General features: G+C 39.0%; 1 protein-coding gene across 1 annotated transcript in view; it reads right to left on the minus strand.

Moving 5' to 3' along the window:
- Positions 1–18,662, minus strand: part of LOC113620125 (receptor-type tyrosine-protein phosphatase delta) — a 194,647-nt gene that overhangs the window by 35,477 nt on the left and 140,508 nt on the right. The window contains exons 19-20 of the mRNA XM_027105857.1: positions 11,572–11,691; positions 10,903–11,057 (exon numbers count right to left, since the gene is read on the minus strand). Coding sequence (XP_026961658.1) covers positions 10,903–11,057; positions 11,572–11,691 — 275 coding nt within the window. The remainder of the gene's footprint in view (positions 1–10,902; positions 11,058–11,571; positions 11,692–18,662) is intronic.

Below are 18,662 nucleotides of genomic sequence, written 5' to 3' on the forward strand. Positions count from 1 at the left end.
AAACACAGTGTGCTGGGCTTCCCTGGTGGCGCAGTGGTTGAGAGTCCGCCTGCAGGGGACACGGGTTCGTGCCCTGGTCTGGGAAGATCCCACATGCTGTGGAGCGGCTGCGCCCGTGAGCCATGGCCGCTGAGTCTGCGTGTCCGGAGCCTGAGCTCCGCAACGGGAGAGGCCACAACAGTGAGAGGCCCGCGTACCGCAAAAACAAAAAACAAAAAACAAACCCACAGTGTGCTATCCCAGGAATATCTATCCCCAAAAATCAAAGAGCAAGGGATTTCAGGACCTGCAAGCTTGGGCAGGGGGTCAGACATTATGACTCACTTTTCTTCTATCCATCTAATCTTTTATTTTGGCCTCCAGTAGATTTTGAAAAAGGGGCCAGCCACTGAGTCATCTGACACTTAGGGGCATTCCGAGAGCTTATTGTTTTGAACTGCCAGAATGCAGGACGTTCATACCAAGTATGGACACGAAGCAATGTGACTGATATCCTGGCAAAAACGGTCAGCATTGATGAAGCCCAAAGAGCACGGCTTTTAAAAGTAGCCACCTTTGGAGGCTGAAGATTTACTGCAGCAGTGCTGCCATGGTGCAAAAGTACTTTTGGACCTCCTTTTTGGCAGCAGAGTTAAAAGCCTATCGCCTGTTCTTTTGAATTTCCTAATGGTGGCGAATTTTTGTCCTTGGAGGTGGATTTTTTTTTTTTTTAATTGGAGTATAGTTTATTTACAATGTTGTGTTAGTTTCAGGTGTACAGCAAAGTGATTCAGTTATCCATATACATCTATTCATTCTTTTTCAGATTCTTTTCTCATATAGGTTATCAGAGAATGTTAAGTAGAGTTCCCTGTGCTACACAGCAGCTCCTTGTTGGTTATCTATCTTATATATAGTAGTGTGTACACATTAATCCCAAACTCCTAATTTATCCCTCCCCCACATTTCCCCTTTGGTAACCATAAGTTTGTTTTCGATATCTGTAAATTTGTTTCTGTTTTATAAATAAGTTCATTTGTATCATTTTTTAAAAATTAGATTCCACATATGAGTGATATCATATATTTGTCTTTCTCCTGCCTGACTTACTTCACTTACTATGATAATCTCTAGGTTCATCCATGTTGCTGCAAATGGCATTATTTCATTCTTTTTTATAGCTGAGTAATATTCCATCGTATATTACACATCTTCTTTATCCATTCATCTGTCAATGGACATTTAGGCTGCTTCCATGTCTTGGCTATAGTAAATAGTGCTGCAGTAAACATTGGAGTGCATGTATTTTTTCAGATTATGGTTTTCTCCAGATATGTGCCCAGGAGTGGGATTGTTGGGTCATATGGTATTTCTGTTTTTAGTTTTTTAAGGAATCTCCATACTGTTTTCCATAGTGGCTGTATCAATTTACATTCCCACCAACAGTGCAGGAGGGTTCCCTTTTCTCCACACCCTCTCCAGCATTTATTGTTTGCAGACATTTTGATGATGGCCATTCTGACCCGTGTGAGGTGATAGCACACTGTAGTTTTGATCTGCATTTCTCTGATAATTACTGATGTTGGAATTGTTTATTTTTTAAGTACCAAGAGACATCTAGAGCCAAGTCTTTGGTTTGTATGGTAGATGATCAAGGTAGGGAATATTTTGGGTGATTTTTTAAGTAATGAGCTTAATTCCCTATATGAGTTAAAAAGTGATTCTTAATGTAAGTCTCAGAGAGAAGTTTTCCAAATGCTTATAATAAGAGAGCCATTCAAAGAAGGTTTTCAAGCTTTAAAGCTTTGAGGTGGGCTATCACTTGGATATATACATTCTGCTACAATCAAAAATCAGTTTCATTGCCATATAGCAGTGGTTCTCAACTAGGGGTGACTTTGCCCCCAAGGGGACATTCAGCAATGACTGAAGACATTTTTGCTTGTCATAGCTGTTGGGAGGGTGCTATTGATATCTGGTGGGCAGAGGCCGGGGATCCTGCTAACCCCCCTACAATGCACAGGACAGTCCCTCAAAACAAAAGTTTCATGACTCAAATGTCAACAGTGCTGAGGTTGAGAAAACTGGTCTTACAGTAACAATCCGTTCTAATAAGAATTTTTTTTCAGTTCAATTAAATAATTATTACAGTACTTATGCATTTTTAAAGTGTTAAATATTCTAGTTGCTACTCACTTTCTAGGTTAATGCACACACACGCATTCATTTTCTATTCTTCTAAATCACATATTACATAGAAGTCAAGCTCACATTTCTTCTTTGTTGTTTGATAGTATTCTTTGTTGTTTTCCAATAATAAAGCCAATTTAAACAACCACCTATTTTATGTGAGGTAAAACACATAATGTGTTTTAATGATAATAAAAACATCAAAAAATAGAAACATTTATTGACTTCCATGTGGCTGATAGCTGGCTAATTATCATGTAGACATATCTTATTTAATCTTTATAAACAATACTACAAAGGACATACTACTATTATCCCCACTTTACTGAACAGAGGTCAAGGCTTAGAAAGGTTAATTAACTTGCCCAAGGTCAGAGATGTAGTAAATGGTGCAGCTGAGATTTGAACTCTAGAAAGCTGATTTCAAGTGCACAGTCTTCACCACCATGCAGTGCTGCCCCCAAAGGGGCTTTCAGGTCTGCTAAAAGCCAGCTCTGTTATTGGCTGAGGACAGGTCTGCTCTCATGTGTATAACATACACTGAGCAAAATAGACAATGGCAGTTAAGGTAAGAGGAGAAGACCTTGAATCATAAAACATGGGTTCTCACCCCTTGAATCATAAAACTAGTTAAAAATGTGCTCTACAGCAAGTCACTATAGCAAATTGAGACTTTTCAGTCTCAATTTCCTTATCTGTCTAGTGAGGATGGTAATAATGCAACCTACCATTCTGCTTATAAGGATTAAATCCTATAAATGGTGGGAAGATGCTCTTAAATTGTCACATTCCTACACGAAAGTGATTTGGTTGTTCTTCTTGGGGATGGAATGAGAATGGTAAGGTGATAGTTTCTCAGTTGCCCTGGAAGGGGTTTCTCATAGTATAGATCTAATATATGACTTTGAAGTTAGTTTCTTATAATACTGGTCTCACCTCTCCTCTACTGCCTTTATAATGCTTTTTTCCAAACAAATTTTCCATTTCACCAGACAGCCCCCCAAACTCCTTCAGTGTGTGTTTTAAATTTTACATCTATGGGGGCCACTGTGTAATTTCTTTTAATGTTTTCTTTTCTTTTTTTTTTTGTGGTACGTGGGCCTCTCACTGTTGCGGCCTCTCCCGTTGCGGAGCACAGGCTCCAGACGCGCAGGCTCAGCGGCCATGGCTCACAGGCCCAGCCGCTCTGCGGCATGTGGGATTCTCCCGGACCGGGGCACGAACCCGCGTCCCCTGCATCGGCAGGCGGACTCTCAACCACTGCGCCACCAGAGAAGCCCCTAATGTTTTTTTTTGAGTCAAATATTTTTAACCCATTTCAGTGGAGGTAAGGGATTTTTCTCTTATAGGATTCTGCCATCAGAATGTGGAAGATCTGGCCTCCTGTTTTGTATCACCATGTTGTTTCATAAACTAAAAATTTGCTTTTTTTATGCAGAGTTATTGATATATAAGAACAGAACTGGGCATAATAGTTGCCACAAGGTATAATTATTTCTCCTCTCCTTAAAATATTTCCATAAATAAGGACATGATTTGTATATTCCATCCATTTTCTTATCCAGAGACCTTGGTACTTTAAACAATCCAGTCTTTCATCTGTGGAAGGCCAGCTTCTCTTATTACTTAGACATGAAAACGAATCCCAGGTTTAAGGAAAATACGGGTCTATGGTTCACACTTGTCAGCATCTCAAAACTATCACATGCTTTGGCAATACTTATGGTCTTTGATCTAAAGAGATATTTGAATGGAACATTGGGAAGAATAAAGGATGGAATTTAGAATGAATGGTTAAAAATGCATTAAACACTTTTCCACAGCACTCTTAGCTCCTTTGGATCACAGGTCTTTTATTTTTATGCTCATGTGCAATGCTTTCCAAAATCCCTTGACCTTGAAAAGGCCCCTTTTGTCCATATTGGGCTGGAATTAGGAGTAAGTGGTTATGCTATGAATATGATCTAAGTAGTTTCTTGGTTCTGCTTTCACCTATAAAGTCAAAAAATATTATGAAGATTAGATCTTGGGAATCTTTGCAACCCCAAATTGTCATTTGATTTTTACTGGGTCACCCTTAGTGGCCCATTGATGCTTCTAGGACATTATCTACTTCTGGCCCACAGTTCCTGTTCCTTTCAGTTTTGAAGACTGGTTTGATTCTATGATGTAAAATATTTAAATCACCCTCAGAAGATCTATTTCACTCCCCTTGGGATTGTTTCATTTAAAAGACAGATGCAGGGCTTCCCTGGTGGCGCAGTGGTTGAGAGTCCGCCTGCCGATGCAGGGGACACGGGTTTGTGCCCTGGTCCGGGAAGATCCCACATGCCGCGGAGCGGCTGGGCCCATGAGCCATAGCCGCTGAGCCTGCGTGTCCGGAGCCTGTGCTCCGTAACGGGAGAGGCCACAACAGTGAGAGGCCCGCGTACCGCAAAAAAAAAAAAAAAGACAGATGCAGGGGTAGAGGGTCTTGATCTATCCTTCTTTCACATTTATTCATAAATGAATACATTTCTCCTATGAAGAAAGTATATTCCCCTGGTCCTAAAAGGGGTTAATGTGACTCGCAGTTAGTATCATGAGTCAAGGTTTTATAATTGACTCAATGAAATTATAGCTTTATCCCAATTTATTCACTCCTAACAAGAAGCAACTACTTAGCAAATTGGTTGTTGTATCCCTTTGGTACTAGCAGAATATAAACCACCACTTCTAAAAACAAACAAACAAACAAACAAACAAAAGAAGACACACACACAAAGAATAAGGCTCAAAAAGGAAAAAAAAAAGAAACAAAGTGTCTTTATTTTCTAAGAGGAAGATTGAAATAATATGGGGAAGTGTAAAGTATAAGGTCTGTGAAAATAGCCTGAAACTTCTCTCCCTTAGTCTCTTTCAAGACCAAATTTTATAAATAAAGAGAAAAAATATTGCATGTCTCTAGCACTGAGTAGATATTTGTAAAGAGATAATGGCAAATATCCGCCTGACAACCATGTGGTCAACACATATGTTGTAAGACGTTATGCGTAAGGAACTAAGGTACTTTCTGCAACAAAAAGAGTCTGAACTGGATATAATGGTGGGTAAGCAGGTCACGGACTTTGAAATAAGTCCTCAATTTATGAGCTGCTTGACCTTGAGCAAATCACCTATGACCTCCCTGTGCTTCAATGTGCTTTACAAGTAAAATATATTGATTTGTGGATTAAATGAGTGAACACTTAAGTGCTTAGTGTTGCTTGGAAAACAGTAATGGCTCAGTAATTGGTAGCTGTTGTGATTATGTTAAAATGACTGAGTGGTAGAAGAGACTCACTTGCTGGCAATCATCTTTGATATAGAAAGAGTGAAATAAAGGCTAGAATATGCACTGTGAGGTGGAGTCAGAAAGGAAGGAGTGGCTCTGCTGACCAAGTCATCAGGGTACGTCTAAAAGTGAAAGGCCCTCCACGTGGCTGGCCAGAGGAGAAGCTGAGGACCATCAAGTGATGTATGAACTGGAGAATTTACTTGATCCATACGGCCAGGCAGCCTGGGGCACATAACTGCTTTGGCACCGCTAATGGCAAGAGTTCAGGCAATTAAGTTGACTTTTCTTGGCCTGTGTTTCTTTTGTATGTGTGCAATGGGAGAATAAGGTTCCTACCTCTGTAGATGTTTGGGGGAAAATGCAATCACACACATAAAACACTTAGAGGAGGGCCTCTCCAGTTAAAGGAAAGATTACTTGATGTCGATTAAGGGTTCAATATCCTTAACTATTATTGTGACACAAAAGCAGAGAGCTATGTCTATATTTAATCATGGAATGAAGGGCATGTGGGAAAGGACATAAAATGTACAGTAGTAGAAAAAGGGATTCAGAAACAGGTATTAGAAAGATAAAGGCAATTTAAAATAATTAAGTTGTAAAAAAAAAAATTACTCCAACATTAAGGAGACAAAAATATAGTCTCCTATTAAAAAAATCAAAAAACAAAACCAGTCCAGCCTTGAAATTATCATACTGTTTCTGTAAAAAGATTCCTGAAACGCCATATGGAACTTAACTTCAGCAAGCAACTATTGAGCACCTACTACAATGTAAGAGCTGAGATACAATTGTGCGTAATCTATAGCCCATGCCCTCTACGACTGCAAGGCATATGTGATCTGCACACAGACAGCCGAATAGGCTAAGTGTAAAACTATTTGATGAGAGCTGAGAGGATAGAAGGTTCAGTTCTTCCTGTGGGAAGAGGAATGGGGAATGAGCTTAAAAATTTTCTCCAAGGTTTCGACTCAAACATCTACAAGATGAAGCAATTCCTATAAATAGATGAGCTGAGTTGTGTGTAAAAATATATATATATATATATATATATATATATATATATAAGTATGAGTGGGGAGGGTTTGGAAAACTGGATAGTGCATGGCAGCTTAAAGGCATTCAAGTTCGAAGTTAAAAAAAAAATTACCATGTATATTAACAAAATCATCTGAGGCCAGTCTGCAGCCTTTGCAATACACATAGGGAGTACTATTTAAGTTAGATTATGAATCAGGGTTGCACATCATCAAGTAGAAAAGGGAAATAGGTGAAATTCTAGAGTGGATAAGCATCATTTGCCGAGAGCCAGAGATGAAAGTACTTGGAATGTATACCTCGTGGGAGGTGGCTGAGAGAGTGAACAGTGAGGCATGAAGGGCGAGATCAGCCTTGATGATAAATGGCCGTGAATGTAATGCTAAATTCAGTCTTTATCTTGAAGGCCTTAAGAACCACAGCATTAATTTCTATGTATCCTCAACAGCATCATTTTAAGAGTTCAATGGTTTCTCAGGTCTTTCTGAGAACAGCTTTGTTATTATAAAAGATTCTAACCCATAGCTTTAACATGTTCTCTGTCACTGTAAAACAGCTGATGGCATTTCCATGATGGAAAATATCTAAATTAAAAAAATCTATTCAATTAAATATTTGGATATTTATAAACATTTAGTTATTCATAGGATGGATGGCTCATGTCATAGAGATAATATCCAAGTTCATGTTGAATTTTTCTCCCTAGAGTTAGAAATACAAATATATCTTTGAAAACTCACTCAATAATTAATATACGAATAATTTAACATTCTTGCATACTTCTATATAAAAAGCCCTGTCCTAAGTGCTTTATGTGTATCATTTCATTTAATCTTCATCAAATTCTTATTGCTATGAGTAGTGTTACCCCATTTTACAGGTGAAGGACCAGAGGCTAACAGATAGGAAATAACTTGCCCAGAGGCACACAGCCAATAAGCGAACAAACCAGAGTTTTACCCAGGCAGTCTATCACTCCAGAGTGTGCACTCTTAAAGTTGAGATTACATGTTCTGTATGAAGTGACTGATGGCTAGCGTTGGTCTTTTCTCCTATGTCTGTTGAACCAGACATTCCCTCTTTTAGGAATGTGGTAGACTCCATCCTTCTCCTTGACCTTCCAAGGTCTTGTCTCTGCTTGTTGCACTAGTCTATTCTCATAACTCTTTTTTATTATTGATTGTTAGAATTTATTTTATTCATAATGGCTTTTTAGCCCTGTCACGTTTATTACTTAAGACAAAACTATTGGGACTTCCCTGGTGGTCCAGTGGGTAAGACTCCATGCTCCCACTGCAGGGGGCCCGGGTTTGATCCCTGGTCGGGGAACTAGATCCCACATGCATACCGCACCTAAGAAGACCGCGTGCTGCCACTAAAGATCCCGCATGCCGCAACTAAGACCTGGCACAGACTAAATAAATAAATAAATATTTAAAAAAAAAAAAAAAAAAAACTATTGGAGGAAAATGAATTTTCTCTTTTTCCAGTCCCATCCTCTTTTTTTGTCTACCATCAGACTTCTTTGAGAAACTCTTCCTTTGTCACAGGATCTGTTTGGCAGAAGGCTTAGACTTACTTTGACTTTGCCACTACTTCTTCATTACAGAGAAAAAAATTCAAGTCCACATGAGAGAAATCACAACATGAAATGCAGTGTTTAAACTCCAGAGTATTTTCTGTGATTATCTGCAACGTGATCATGGTAACTAATCAGGGTCCCTTTGTGACATGGCTAGTGTCACTTTCTGCATACTTTCCTTCCTGCTTAGAGATGATTTTTAAACCAGCATTTCTGGGATACCACAGGAGCAGTTGTTATCTCAAATGACTGTCCACTGCCACTCTGTCAGAAAAATTATGCTCTTGGGTTTTAACATACTGGTAACCAAGTCAGAGATTCGGGATGCTTTGGAAGTTCGCAGTGTGGATGCGGCCTCTCTCAAAGAGACCAAGATTTCTTATCAGACATGTGAGGTTACCTTTGGATGAACACAGATCGTTTCCCAGAGCTCAGCTTATGCTGCATCTTTCCTTCACTGTTTCAAAGTGGCTAACAAATTTCTTCCACCAATATATCAACTCTTCTGTTGTTTGTTTCAATACTAGCTTCTCTGGAGCCTCAGGCATAGCACTTCCAAATGTCAGCAGCTATTAGCTCTCCACATTAATCTCTGTTTCTTTATTTCTCCTGAGTTGTCTGTATCTCTCAGAGGCGAGTCCAGGTGGCTTACCATAACATCGGGGTGTGTGTTGGAGGGGAGAGTATGTATTTTCTCAGAATAAGGCATTATAGCTATCTTATCTCTCCTACTTGCTTGCTAAGTGTTTTGGAGCCCTCCAAGTACCTATCATAAAGCCTTATACCTTGCTTATGATCAACAGAGGGTAAACTGAATTTTTAAAATTATCATTCTATTTATTTCAGTTTTCCAGGGCCTCCACTTTCATTTATAGAAGTGGGAAGCACATTTTGAAAGAGGGAACGTACTATATTTCAAAATACAGTGCAAATATCATAACACTTCTTTTCAATGAAAACTTCCAAGTTAGGTTTCCCTAATTTTTGTTCCTATTATTTTATATATATATATATAATGTATATGTGTTTGTATGTATGTACATAAACACACATACATCTGTGTGTATGCATGTATGCATCTGCGTGAATTGCATTTTTGCCGGTAGGCATATGAAGGCAACATTTCTTGAGTTAGGCCAAACTCTCCGTTTTCTCTCCTATGCCCAAACTCCATCTGAAACCATTTCATGTGTGAACTTCACAATCAAGTTGATTTTGTGCTGAGCAGGGGCACCATGTAACCAGGTTCAGTGGCTCTTTGAGGTCTGCAAAGATATATAACAGAGTACACAGACTGCCTGCTGAAACCAACCAGAAATCTGATTTCATGATGCAAAAGTATTTGTTCAATTAATAGTAATTTGCTCAAGTTAATAACAATAATTTATACTGGTTCAGAATCATGCAGAAAACTGCAACATAGTGGCAGGTCCTCAAAGGCCCCTGTCCTGATTAAAGAGGAGCAAGAACTTGATTATAAGGTGAGGCTGACTGTACCTCCAACTTCTTAGCTATCTTACTTGAATCAAACCCTGTAGCCTCTCTTATGTTCTCTTCTCAACCTGACATATTGTTAAGAACATCAAACACGGTAAAGCGTGGGGGAGTTCTTTGGAATTTGTAAAATACTCAATGAATATAAGGTAATGTTATTATTCGTTTCTGTTGGGGAAAAATGCTGGAAAAGAGAAATTAAACATTATCTTGCTTGGAATTTGCCAGGCCATTGTTTAACAATTACCCCTCTAGCATGGATTAGTCAGGTGAATTTTATTGCTTTTATTCTGATCCATCCATTGTCCCCAAGTTTTTATAAAAATAGACCCTATTTCTAAGATCTACTACATTATGCTATAGTATAATATGGGATGTGAATGAAAGTTATACTATTAAGTAATGATAGAAGTGGTTTATGATAGATGCTTCCTTTTCTCTTTTATGTACTTCCAAACTATAAATTTACTTATCTGTGCAAGAAGCCGTGTTCTCTCATATTTGAATTACTTAGGTTACAAAAAAGTCTTATGAAGTTACATGAACCGTAATTTATATAGCAAGAAACAGAATCTGACTAGATATCTTTAATAATCTGTTAGTAATGATACCTGAGAGGAATCCAGGAAGCTAGAAGAAATCAGTTTAGTTTTAAAAATGTATGAACACTTACATATGGTAGAATCTGAGCGATGATATAGAGAATGTTAGAATTAAAAGTACAAAATAATAAATTATACATTTCAAGAGAAATATGGGTTCATTACCTCCAAGTACATAAAATAAATTCTTCTGAACTATAGATCTTCGTATATATTTTATTAAATAAAATTTTAAAGCTCAAAATAGTATATTTTCTATATGTGACTTGAGAATACTAATATGCAGTAAGAAATTATCTCTCTAAGCTTGTATGTTTACAATATTATCAATATTTCGTTCCGTACTTTTTCCTATAAATAGTAAAAAGGTTGTATCAGCCCAGCCCACAAGAGCCTGTCAAACAATTCATACATATATTATGTTTTGAAAGAATATATTTAGTTTTGCTCTAAAGAGAAAATACCATGGATCATAGTTGCCTTTATCTCCCAGGGCGGGTATGCACTGTATCAAATCCTTCCTATTAATGTTAGTAGAGGCCTCCTTTGACCAAAAAAGACTACCTGTATTCTTTACGAAGGCAGTTGCTATCCCAGAGTATCAAGAGGTTGGAAACAGAATATCCAATGAGGTATCCTTCAGTTTTCTGTCTCCCCACAAACCTTCTGACTGTGAGAAAAATGCTCTCAGAGGTTCTTACCTGCAGTGCACAACCATCGGACCTGCATCGGGAGGGTTACAGGTTTTGACTCTCCGTAAGAAAGCTAGAAAAGGTGTTGGGTGTTCTGGAACACCGTGATCAGGCCAGGCGGTGAACTGGAATTGTCTTACTTCTCTCTTCTCACTTGAACCATTCTGTGAAGTAGGAACACTGGCTGAAATTCTGTGTTCCTACCCTCAGGTTGTAATGATGAATAATAACATGCAAGAAGTAACACAAAGATGTGCTATCTTAATTCCTTCCCCCACCCTATATCCTTTGGGAAGACACACTCTGGAGTTATAAACCTCAAGCAATTTGTAAATGACAAATATTTGCTCAGGAAGACAAAATTCCTAGGTGAGAAGCATTCATTTTTCAGGTTTAACTATCAAGAGCACTCCTGTTACATTTTACAGAAAGAACTAGTTCTTCTTCACCTATTCTTCATTCGCTGAGACTTTCATTCAGAGCAAGAGTTCCATATTTACTGATACATCTCCAGACAAGGAGAAAAACTGCTGAGCGATAGCGAAAGAATTATTTCACTCTTCATTGTTGCCAGCAGAATCAAGATTTAAGTAAAGCCCTGAGATATTCGATTTTTCAAAAGAAGGTTTCTTTAAATAATGGAAAGGGGAAAGGGAGGGAAAAAAATAAAAAGCAAACCTTGTAAAGTGCAAACGTTCGAACACAATACGTGGCCAGCTCCACGGTATCTAGCAGCGTCACTTGCACAAGCCCATGGGTTTCTGTGCCTCTACTGGGCCAATACTGGTCACACTTCACCTAGAAGAGACAAGTGACACATTCAGGGCAGATCCTCATCAATTTCTCTATTAGTTTTACTTTGAGTTGCTGTTGAAGGAAAACAGCTTTTCCGCATTTCGTTTTATGTTGATCTTTTTCTGGCGTGCATTCTTGGTATCCCAATATATGTAAATTGCTGCTCTGATGCCAATGTAAACCACATTTTTCAAACTGGTAGGAATACTAAGCAGTAACAGATTCAATTTTCCTGGAGAGAAATAAATTGCAGATTGTCACTGAGTAAAATAAGGAGAGAGGTATTTGAAACTTCAGAGTACTTGAAAAGAAAACACAAATTTGTCTGAGATAGACATTAAGAATCATTTCAGAAAGGTTATACTTAGGCACTTAAATGACATGGTGAGATAGTTAAGGTTTAAAAGGCACAACCTATTTCATCTTGAGCTATCACCATCTCCAAATATGCTTGTTTAAAGAAAAGGAGAGATAATTTGTAAATCTATCGAAGTATAACAGACAACACAGAATTTTTTAATATAAGATAAATGGTATGTGTATCAAAACCAAACTAAATCTGTAAAGTCTAGGGGGAAAAGAGCTGTCTGTTCTTTAAAAAGTCTCAGAGGGTCACACGCTAGCAGTGGCAAAGTGTAAATAATTAAAAATGCATTCATTTCAGTTGAATAATCTACAATTATTATGTGGAGTTGAACAACAAAAGCGCATAAAAAGTTTTCAACCCAATTAGTTCAACATTCAACAAAGAATAATTCCAAGTCTGCAGTAAGCCTCAAATTTACTGAATGTGTCCTTTGGGCATTAAAAAGAGTAATGAAAAATAGCAAAGACATCACTATATTTTCTAGTAAGACCATAGATCAAAATATATTTACCCTTTCTATATCACATTAAAAGAAAAAAAATGGGAGTATTTCTTAATTGAAGCCAACTAAAATACATTTCTCTAGGTAAAGAAATCTAGTAGTATTTTATATTAGAAAGTACATCTTCTGCCTGAAAAAGAAATATGTGAAAGTTACAATCTTTGGATTTAAACAAAAGCAATGAGGCATTATTACCATAGATACTAGAATTTTTTGGCCCAGTGAATAGAATTACTAGATAATTATTTGCTTTTATGTTGAATATAAATATTACTAGCATTCTGTGAATAATATTGTAATTTTCTGTTTCACACCTAAAGCATCTGCTGCTCAAAGGACTCAGCCTCTTTCTAGATACTGGATGTTCTGCAAAGGGAGAGGGTTAATCCTCTACACAATTTCCTAGACTAGATAAAAAAGAAGGTACAGTTACATAGTAAAGCAGAGACTGCATTCTCAAGGTTTGACTTCTGTGCCTTTATTTCAGCTGTGAGACCCACACAGACATTATCTATTTTATGAAAAACAAACAAAAGTGGTTCACAGTAAAATGGAGACTTTGTGTCTTAGTAAGATTTTTTTTAAAAGACCTGCATTTTCTAGATGCACAAAATATTCTTCTGTTTTATACTTCTGTCATATGTTCTAAGTTAAAAATAACACAAGGGAAAGACAGTTCTTTAAGGAGAATATTGATGTAGCAAGACCAGGGTTGGGTACCTCTATATGTCCTCTGGCCATCCATTAAAACCCAAGTCGTATCTGGACAAACTTAGCAAAGGCTACTACCCTAATAGAGCCAACACTACTTAAGTAGCCATAATTCAGATGGAAAAAAAATCACATAAATTAAGTCAAAGCCTCCGTTTTAAACCATGAAATAGATGTCAAGTTGATGTCTCGCTGCAAAAGACAAAAGAAACTTTGGAGGCCTCTTATTGCAGCATTGAAGGGATGCCAGCAATGTACTGAGTTCAGGAAGCAAGAGAGAAACTCAAACTCATTATTTAACAGTTTCAGCTGGACATCAACCGTTTCAAATCAAAACCAACAGGTCAAATCCCACGAGGACAAACACCGCTATGGCGGGCAAATTAATGCAACAAAATGAACTAGAAGGTCAGTACAATGTACGGAACCCAATTCAATGTTATTATGTTTCAAAGCTGGGAATTGGTTATCCTCAGACCTTTTGGTGAGGTAAGGAAAAGGAAAAGAAGAACCATAAGCCAGCCTTTATGTGACCTCTGGAAAAATGACCCCATTATTGAGTGACTTTCCTTCTACAAATCCACTCCATACCTAAGATGTAGGAAAACTTAAATTTATACTAATTATTCTCATACTTCTAGTAATAAGTTTGAGAACTGCAACTATTTTTGGCTTAGACTCTGACGTCTTTAGGAAAAAAAATTACCACAAAACATTACTATAAGGAGTAAATATTGTGAACATTTTTAGCTAAAAGAATAAAACAAAAGTTCTTGTACTCATTTTAAATAATGTACTGTAACCTTACTCTTGACTAAAAGAAATCCTCTAAAATGTTTTAAGTGCAACTGTAGAAACTAGGAGCCATTTTTTAAGAAGGCAATATATTTAAACATTGCCGTTTTCTCTCAGGAAATATTTCGCAAGGGGAGTTTATGAAAAAATAAACGTTCTAATGCCTGCACACACGCACACATACAGTCTCAGCAGTGGGATTAGCAGCGCTCCCTGAGCTATCTGAACAGCTACAGCGACACATTCTTCCCTTCAGTAGCGAGGACCCCGGCCCTTCTTCGCTCCACCTCGTCCTCTGAGTACCCTGCAGAGGTTTCACCCAAGTTCTCAGGGCTAAATTTAAGGGCTTAGACTTACTGACAAATACTCCTTTAAGCCTTTCGTTTTTAGCTGTACACTAAACAAATAATTTCTGATTTTAATGTTAGAGAGAGCGAGTCAGAAGTCTAGTGAGGAAAAAATTTAAAAGGATGTGGGAAAATAATAGAAGTCATTTCTTTCTAATCAGTTATGCAAATGAACTAGCTCCATTCTCCTCTCTTGAGATGTTTTTTTGGACCATAACCACTCCCCTCCCCCACCATTTTTTTCCTGGGAGAAAAACCTCAGAAGGTATTTCTAGAGAGTTCCTACTTGTTAGGCTTCATTCGTAGAGCTGAGTGTGAGAACTGAGACGTGTAGGAGGCTCCCCTTTGGGTATATAGAACGAGAAGGCCAGAGCTAGTGAGTAAAAATACTGATTTCTGTTTTTTCTTACGTGATTCTGAAGTGACTACAAGAGGCCTTCAGGACTGATTCATGGAAGGTCAGGCAGTCTCACTGGCTGGCTAGTAAGCTGCTTCTCTATTTCCAGGATCAAAGGCTTGTGGCCTCTTCTATAAAATGGGAATGATTATCTCCAGCATGACAGGGCTATTGTAAGGCTCAAAAATCTTGCACCTGAAACTCTGAACCCAATGGCCAACACAAATAGGTATCCAATGGGAATAGTTGTTATTAACTATTAAGTAGACTATGTTCTCAATTTTTTTGTGGTGGTTGTTATAAACATTCTGAATGGGAAAAAATGAATATGTTATTAATCCCAGCAGATATGTATTTAGGATGTTCTAGATGGACGGTAAGGTGTGAGTGGCTATGGGGACGGTCATAGTGAAAAACACAGTCCTGCCCTCAATCCATCAGCCTTACTGACTAAATATGGAGGTGTGTTTACATTTCCTGTTTTTTCAAGTAGGTAGTTGTGAGATTGCAAACAACTCCCTTAATGCACCTGGACCCCAGTCTGCTGTGAGAAGAGAATGTACTAGACTCTGAGGTAGAAAAGGAGAAGAACAGAACTCACTACCCAGGCTGTGGTTTAGAAACATTGCCCAGTAACTCTACTTGAGGCCTAAACTGAATGAGACAGTTCAGATTCCTGGCTGAATGTGGGGGAGATTTTTTTTTTTTTTTTTTTTGCGGTACGCTGGCCTCTCGCTGTTGTGGCCTCTCCCGTTGTGGAGCACAGGCTCCGGATGCGCAGGCTCAGCGGCCATGGCTCACGAGCCCAGCCGCTCCGCGGCATGTGGGATCTTCCCAGACCAGAGCATGAACCCACGTCCCCTGCATCGGCAGGCAGACTCTCAACCACTGCGCCACCAGGGAAGCCCTATCTTGTAGGATTTGATCCAGCAGGTCTGCTGACTGTGCTTAGGGGGAAATGCTCTCCTTCTAGTTCCATTTTTACTTCCACATGGCTTATCTTGGACATGGCCTGGCACGTCATGAGCACTCAACACGTGCAAGCCAACTTTATAATCAACTATACTGTGGTCTAGGTTGGCTTATTTTTAAATAGCCTAAAACTTTATGAAAACAAACGCTCCTCATTTCAATTTAACAAAGCCTTATTGAGCATGGCAGCATGGCGAAGCATCAGAATTCTAAATGCAACAAACCAATACCTCCAAAGGGTCCCAGCATCACTGAACCAAAATGCATTTGCCACATGTTATTTGGAAAAGCCTGCCTAGGGCCAGGTTATTTAACCAAGGAAGGATTTAGAATGGACAATAAATGATACCTGGAAAACCATAACTATTGTTGAGAATGGCTGGAAATCAGTATTTAGTAAGTTTGGGCAGAGGATTCTTCTATAAGGAGTGGCCAGTATGTTAACATTAGATAATGCAAATCAGGGTGAATATAGGAAAAAAGGAAATGTTAACACACAACTATCAACACATTTAATAAGGGAAGATATAATGAAAGTTTCAGATAAATATTAGGATATATTTTAGTGGACACAAGAATTATATGCTGAACTGTTTTTTCCAAAATAAGGAGATATCATCTCAATGATTCTCTTCTCTTGCAGTAATAGTGTCATTCTCTCCACTGAACTAATATCAATATTTAGCCATATCTGTTTTCAAACGGCAAAACTACCTAGTTTGTGTATTTCCCCTCTTCATTTTCTCTTTGCAGACCACTATTTAGAGGAGAATCAAGGGCAATGGAATACTTGAAATGAGAGTGAAATTAAAGCATTTGACTACCAGCCTAAATAGCTTTTCATAAATAAAACCATAAAGTTGAAAAATATTATTCTCTAAGTAAACCAAATTATACATTATAAAACTGCTTATCAGTTCATTGAACTGTTCAAACACTTTCTAAACCATTTATTAATTTAAAAACCTGATATTCCCTTTTGTTTGATGTATGCTATGGACTGAATATTTGTGTCCCCTCAAAATTCATTGAAATCTAATCCCCTATGTGATGGTATTAGGAGGTGGGTGGGGCCTTTTTTTTTTTTTGCAGTATGCGGGGCTCTCACTGTTGTGGCCTCTCCCGTTGCGGAGCACAGGCTCTGGACATGCAGGCTCAACGGCCATGGCTCACGGGCCTAGCCGCTCCGTGGCATGCAGGATCCCCCCGGACCGGGGCACGAACCTGCGTCCCCTGCATCGGTAGGCGGACCCCCAACCACTGCGCCACCAGGGAAGCCCCTAGGAGGTGGGGCCTTTGCTAGGTGATAGGTCATGAGGGTGGAGCCCTCATAGAATAGGATTAGTGCTGTATAAAAGCTCTGTCACCCCTCCATCACATGAGGATACAACAAGACAGGTTTCTATGAACTAGGAAGCGGCACCTGGATCTTAAACTTCCCAGTCTCCAGAATTGTGAGAAATGAGCTTCTGTTGTTTATAACCCATCCAGTCTAGAGCATTCTCTTACTGTAGCCCGAACAGAATAAGACAATGCGTCTGCCAGGGGTTAACAGAGGGAGCTGCACTGAACTTTCCAATGATTTCTCCCATTATATCTCCAGTGTCTAGCACTTTGTTGTAGCCAGAGGAAAATTGTGTGAAATGGCTCTCTTTCATGTCCAGAGAGCACTTGGCTATCAACCCTTCCCTCATGGTTTGGGTCTGTGGAGTCTGCCCCTCAGCCCCAATCACTCCTGGCAGTGGCTGGGTGCTCCATGCAGCCTTACTGGCACTGCTGCATCTGTCTTTGTCTGCCTAGTGGCTGCCTGTGGTCCAGCAATGCTCCAGTGTCACTGCCACTGAGAAATATCATTAGATGGCAGAGTTTCAATAAAAAGATAATGTTTGTATACCAGCCAGTACTGAAACATTTCAATATTTTAACACCCAGTAGAACTATACTGGTGCATACGAGCTGAATATCTGCCTTGCCTGGGCATAGAAATTAATCCACACTTCTCAAAATCTTAGAAGTGACAGTCCAGCCTGGGAGTGCTGTAAACATGAATGTGGGGAATAAGAGGGGCTTTGCACAATGTCACTGGGAGCACAGCTGCATCTCCCCCACCCAGTCCAGCTCAGTCCTTGGGCTGTGTTGCTTAATTCACTTCAGTAGGAATGTTTTGAGCCAGAATCTGTAGACTGCCATTCTAAATAGAGGAGGAGGGATGGGCAAAGAAGGCAGAAAATCCAGGAAGTGAACAAACAGTTAAGAAATTGGTGGGATTCTTTCTCTTTTATCTGACACTGTGTCTGTTGACAAGAGAAAACCAAAAGTGTGGAACTTGCCAGATAAGGACCCAAACATCCTTTAGGTTGCCAACATGAGTATCATTCTTTTTGTTGCCAGTGTCCTATATACATTAAGTATCCACCACTTTTCAAAAACAATCCCATACATCAGGCAGACTTCAAAGGCAGTGTTTGCACTGCCGTCCCTACAGTTGCTTAAGGAAAAAGCAGTTTCTGTTGCCCTAGATAGGCAGTGCTTTAGGCTGCAGTTTGAGAAATTAAATGTTCAAGGCCTTTGGCACTTCCAGTTCTATTTGGAAAAGGACACAGACCTGGCATTTGGAAAGCATTTGCTCTCCATTAAACTTACCGAACCTTGACAAACCAGAGGGGCCAAGAATTAGTCTGCCACTGGCCAAGGCTGGGCCTTCCAAAACCGATAACGGCAATGAAAACAATAACACTGCCATTTATAATCTTCAGCGGGATTCTGCCAACTTTTAACCCAAAAGGACCTCATAATCTGAAAAGAATCTCAAGATTCATTTTACAGAAAAACAAGAAAACGTTTGATCAAAATCTCCTTTTTTGCCCAGAATTGCCTTCAGCC

This window comes from Aethalodelphis obliquidens, unplaced genomic scaffold, assembly GCF_003676395.1.
Source record: "Aethalodelphis obliquidens isolate GAN/ISIS:26980383/991018 unplaced genomic scaffold, ASM367639v1 scaffold7, whole genome shotgun sequence".
Lineage (NCBI taxonomy): Eukaryota > Metazoa > Chordata > Mammalia > Artiodactyla > Delphinidae > Aethalodelphis > Aethalodelphis obliquidens.